The sequence below is a fragment of the Tupaia chinensis genome, unplaced genomic scaffold, assembly GCF_000334495.1.
Source record: "Tupaia chinensis unplaced genomic scaffold, TupChi_1.0 Scaffold000234_1, whole genome shotgun sequence".
NCBI classification, from domain to species: Eukaryota; Metazoa; Chordata; class Mammalia; order Scandentia; family Tupaiidae; genus Tupaia; species Tupaia belangeri.
The window spans coordinates 3,520,232-3,526,032 of record NW_006159712.1 but is presented as its reverse complement, the minus strand read 5'-3'; the positions used below and the strand labels follow the sequence as shown (position 1 = coordinate 3,526,032).

The window sequence follows — 5,801 nt, the reverse complement described above, 5'->3', positions numbered from 1 at the left end:
TTTTCTTTCTCTAAAGAAATAAAGAATTTAAACATAGGTAAGATGAAGCTCTCTTTCCCATATAATTTGATATGGTTCGTTTGCCTCCTTGTGTTTGCTTTTTTTGTTTTGTGCTTCCTGTGTAATGTTGTATACTTTTATGTACCAAATATAGTAACTTTTTTATGTGATAATTGTGTGTTGTGGATATGATAAGCTTTAGCAATTATGAAATGCAGTCAAAAAGCAACCAAATAAGCTGACAGTAATTAGAATTTCCGGGAGATGCAAGTGCAAGATAATGAACCCTCCGCGAACTTTCATCCTGACTGCTCGGAGCAGCCCATAATTGGGCTAAACAGTTGAGGCAAACTTCTGGCTCTGGCAAACGCTGGACTGGGTTCACAAAAGCTTTAATGAACTGGAAACGGGTCAAAAACTCATTTTCAACTCATTAATGATTCCCCCTCCCCCAGGTATATGGTCATTTAAAAAAAAAAATGTTAATTGCCAGTCTGCCAGTCAGGATGGATCCAACAGTCAGATACATTGAGAATTTTCATGGCATGAAATCGCTCGTGAGTAGTATGAAGGGTGTAGACCAAGTTTGTTGAAATGGCCTTCGTCATTTTATTCATCCGAGTTATCATTTCAAACTGTACTGGTATGATTCACATAGAAACTGTAAAACACACATATATGTGCAAACACACGTACACTGGACTGAAATGGGTGTAAATAGCACGAGCTTTCCTGAAGAAAAATGACCTTCTTTTTATTTGGAAGAGGAGAAAAAACAAAGCACTTTATACCACTACTCAAAGGAATTCTCCTTGTCAGTCCTTGAAACGAAGCATGAAAGGGACTTCTTTATAATATTAAGTCAAACTGAGACGAAGAGTAGAGTAAGTTGTACCGGATCATCGAGTCAGCAGAGAGGCCATGCATAGAAAGTCTTGAACCTTCTTCTTCTCAGGCACCCCGTTTGAGCCAAATTACAAACAGATACAGAAACACCATAAAAGGATGTGCCCCCCCCCCCTTCCAGGAAGTTCTATGCACTTGATCTTTGCCACAGCCCAGATACGGAAGCACGTCTGTCTTTATCCAACCTGAACTTCTCTGCAATAATCTTGGGTGGAATGAGTGTGAGGTCAGAGGGAAGAATGGGCTCCCCAAATAAAAATTGACTCCACACCCTCAATTCCTGCTCTTCTGCCAGAGACTTTGAAGAGCCTCCTCGCATCAAGTTCCCTAGAAAGTCCAGAGTTAATTATCTTTCTCATTGAAATGCCTTGATCTTTCTGTTGGTCTTGCCAGCCACTGTGTGTTCGGCAGCAGAGTGCAACCTCTAAGTAAGAAACGGCTAGGCCAGCTGGGTGGCATAGTGGTTAAGGCAGTTCGTGTCCTGTGTCCCAGCAGCTTGAAAAACATCCTGAGTATGTAAGCATGCATGCCCAAAATCCCAAGAGGAAGATGGAAGAGGGGGAATTGTGGCATGGCCATCCCCCCAGGGAATTGTGACATGGCCATGCCCCCAGGGCATGCTTTCTCGCTTTCCCTCTCTCTGTCTCTCTCTGGTGAATGCACATACCCTGCAGCAAATTTTTTAAAAATTTAAAGAAATAAAAAACATAAAAGGCATGAATTTTTCTTTTCTGTCCTAATTTGTTTAGCATATATGAATATTTTCTAATTACTTAATAGCCAAAAACAGAAGAAGAGAGAAAGAGAGAAGGAAAGGAAGGGAAAGGAAAGGAAAGGAAAGGAAAGGAAAGGACAGGACGGGGAAAGAAAGGGAATGAGAAGAGAGGAGAAAAGAAGAAAGGGAAGAGGAGAAGACAGGAGAGGAGAGAAACAGAACTGAAGTAATCACCCTTTCAAGCTTTGGGCCAGTAGGAAAGTCGTGACACATTTTTGCATCAGAAAAATAGAAAAATACTGGGACTGGTAGGTAGAGTGGTGGGTAAGGGCACTGGGCTCCCACATGATCAACTGTGGTTCAAGACCTAGCGGCTTGTTTTCTCACTTTCCATCTCTCTTTTGCTCTGTCCATCTTTGATCAAATCTGTTTCTCTCTCTCTCTCTCTCTCTAACCCCCTCCCTCTCTGTCTCTCTCTCTTATTCTGACCCTCTCTGGTCAAAATAAATAAATAAATACAATTAAATAGAATATTTGTTTTAGAAAACATAGAAAAATACATCAGCTTCCCCAAAGACTTAATAGTTATCTAGACTGGAATTTTAGAAAGACCTTGACTTCTACTTCAGTTAGATGTCTTAACAGAAACCTGAGGAGAAGCTGGAATTAAAAGATGGTCTCAACTCACCAATTATTCCTAAAAATAGCTTCCTAGTCCTTTTATTTCTTAAACTGGGGAGCACCCAAATGGTGGTGTTTTAATTAGTCATTTGCAGCTAATGTCTACAGGACAAATGCATCTAACTCTGTCGTCACCCTCACCATCCCTTCACTTCTCCTGCCCTTCTTCTCCCCTCATTTCTAAATAAACTTGAAAAGAAAATGAATAAAAGGCCTGTGGTCACTTGACTTCGGGCACCAACACCTAGTCTACCACGTAGGGACAGACGAGCCACCACTCTGAAGTTCGTAGTCCGTGCAGGAATAGCACCAGCCACTCTGGTCTCAGCCTCCGAAGAATGACAGACACTGCAAAGGCAAGGGGCACATTCGTGACCACCTATTAATACTCTGATTTCTTTCTTTTTTTTTTGGAGAGGTTTTTGTTTTTGTTTTACTATAGGGCACGTGCGCTTGCCGGAAAGACAGAGAGGGACAGAGAGACAGAAAGCGAGATATCACCCCCCCCCAGGGGTGATGGCCACGCCACAATCCCTTCTCCTCCATTCTCCTCTCGGGATCTTGGGCATGCACACACACGTGCCCAGCATGAGTTTAAGCCACTGGGTCTGGGACTCGAACCACGGTCAACTACATGGGAGTCCAGCGACATAGCCATTATGCTAACTACTGGTCCCAATAATCTGATTTCTTCATGTTCCAAGTGAGACCCCAAATCCTGAAGACTTAACTAGGATCCCCAGCCACATCAGGGTTGAGGGCAGAGCTTTCTCTTAGTCCTCTGCAGGTTCTACAAGCCTCACTGTGTCCTAGTTAGCCTCATCGGACAGCGAGACATGGAGAGAAAGCAGTCCAGGCTTGCACCTTCCTGAGGCACTTCACACACAGAGAGACATTCACCTAGTGTGGGTCAGGGCCCTGACAGATCTCGGCTCACACCTGACCTCACTGTTATCCAAGACTTGGAAACCGCATCTCCTCCCTCAGTCATGCACATTCCCAATGGGATATCGGTGAGATATCCGTGTCTTCACACTAAATACCATCTTTATTCACCCCCACACCGAGCCACAGTAGGAAAGATCTGAGACAGAAGTGAGGGAGAGGGACTCTGGGGAACTTCCAGTCTCCAGGCCAGGAAAACTCCAGGCGACCCAATATTAATGGTCTAGAATTCTGAAGGCACTGAAGAGGCACAGATTCAAAAGAGAACATTGTCACATGGAAAATGTCCGTCTATCCCACTTGAGAGTATTAAGCACTTGGGGGAATAGAAAAGAGACTGACCACACGTAGCGTGAGCCTGGGTGTCAAATAACTATCCTGCTCACAGAAGCGGGGCCCAGGTGGGGTCTTTGGTGCAGCTAAACAAAGCACGATGAAAAACACTGAGTCCCACAGCAGCGTTGGGTGTGTACGTCCAGTGAGGAGCAGCTGAGAGCCTGATATGATAGAACACGAGTTGTCTGGGTACATTCTTTCCAGTTCACTAAAGTGGAAAGATACGAGAGAAGGTGGGAGGCTTGCTAGGATATTTGTCCTCTCCTTGATCCCGGAGCCACCGCATAGCCCCCTCATTTCTCTCTGTGCTTCTATTAAAGCAACAACCCCGCGCACAAGTACTACTTGGCAGTGGACCCCGTGTCTGGCTCACTCTACGTGTCCGACACCAACAGCCGGAGAATCTACCGTGTCAAGTCTCTGAGTGGAGCCAAAGACCTGGCTGGGAATTCCGAAGTCGTGGCGGGGACGGGAGAGCAATGTCTGCCGTTCGATGAAGCCCGCTGTGGGGATGGAGGAAAGGCGGTGGATGCCACCCTGATGAGCCCACGAGGTAAAGCCATGAAGCGAGAAGCCCCAGCCCTGTAAAGAGCTCGCTGGGGGCCTGCACTAAGCCTGCCCTGCAGTAACCTAACTGTGTATGGATGTTTTGGTGTGTGGGTGGGTGTCTTAAAGCACAACTTACTTATTTACTCAAAGTAAACTTTACCATCCACCTGTGCTGGAACTGGAACATGGAGTGGATCGTGCCTGGAGAGTTCTGCCAGCCACAGAGTCGGAGGAAATGTGAGTGCTGTGGTCAGAGTGCCCGCTTTGTGGGCTGGAGATGGAACGAAGCCTGGGGCTCTATGCCCACTCCCAGACTCGCACGTTATACAGTAATGTGTGTAAAGTCTAAAGAACAGTGCCTGGCATGGTATAAATGCCCAATACATATCAGCACTTTAGAATGGGTGGGCCAGCTGGTGGCGTGGTGGTTAAAGTGACTGGCTCTCATATGGCCAGCTGTGTGGTTCAAATCCTGGACCCAGCAACTCAAAACACACACACATGTTTGTGCATGCACGTACCTGTGTGCCCAAAATCCTGAAAGAAGAGACAGAAGTAGAGGAAGGGAGATTGCAGCATGACCATTCCTCGTGGAGGATGTTTTCTCACTTTCTCTCTCTCTCTCTCCTTCTGTCTCTCTTCAGCAAGCACATGCACACTCTGGCCAAACAAATTTAAAAAATAAAACAAATAATAATTAAAAAAAAAAAGAACGAATATACGCACAAGGAATTTGGGATTGCGGAGTTCCTTGAACCAATAGCGTTCTAGTCTATTCTGTTGCTAATAACGGAGAATACCTGAGTCTGGGTAATTTATAAAAATAGAAGTTATATTCACTTCACAGTTTGGAGGTCCGAGGTCCAGGGCCTTCACATGGTGGAGGACAGGAGCACATGCATCTGTGTCCACATGTCTCAGAAACCCTTCGGGAGTTAACCAAGGGGGTCCTGCTCTGAGACCCTAATTCTAATCTCCTTCCAAAGGCCCCACCTCTCGGCATCACAGGAGATTAAGTGTGCACCCTCTTAATCCCGTCACAACCAAATCTCAACTCATGGATTTCTTTATTTATTTATTTTTTATCATCATATCTTCTTCATATTACATTGGATTACATATAACTTTACTGTGTATTACATTGTTTCTTCAAAAGGGAATGCCATGCACGTCAGTCAGTACAGAGACATTAATCTCCCCACTTCAACATTCCATATCTTTTCTGTTTTCCCCAATCATTATCTTTATTATTCTAATTATTTTTATAAAACAGTCAATTGCTATTTCTCGTTTTGCTTGTAAAAATACTTTGCCCATCATGAAACACTTCTCAGACCAATCCAGTTGAGAATTCTATACATGTCATCATCAACAGTTAATAAACCCTATCTGTTTCTCACTGACGTCCTGTCTCTCTATTGCTCACTTGCTATCTTTCTCTATCCTCTTCTCTTCACTTACCCCATTCCACACTGTCCTATTCTCATTAAGTACCTTCACTTCAAGAATGGTAGAGTAGTTCCTGTTCTTCCCTGAGGCAATGCAGGGCTGGTAACCATCATCTTCTCAAGTTGCAAGTTCTCAGACCTTGTTTTCCGCTTCAGCCTGCTGATCCACAGGCCACACGCCGGCCCTGGAGAGGCAGCTGAACGCCGGGGCATGAGCCCCG

At 44.9% G+C, this 5,801-nt stretch overlaps 1 protein-coding gene across 1 annotated transcript in view; it reads left to right on the top strand.

Moving 5' to 3' along the window:
* The window catches only part of TENM2 (teneurin transmembrane protein 2), a 550,878-nt gene that overhangs the window by 502,562 nt on the left and 42,515 nt on the right, over positions 1 to 5,801 (top strand). Inside the window, 1 exon segment of the mRNA XM_027771820.1 lies at positions 3,904 to 4,136. Within this exon segment, the coding sequence (XP_027627621.1) occupies positions 3,904 to 4,136 (233 nt within the window).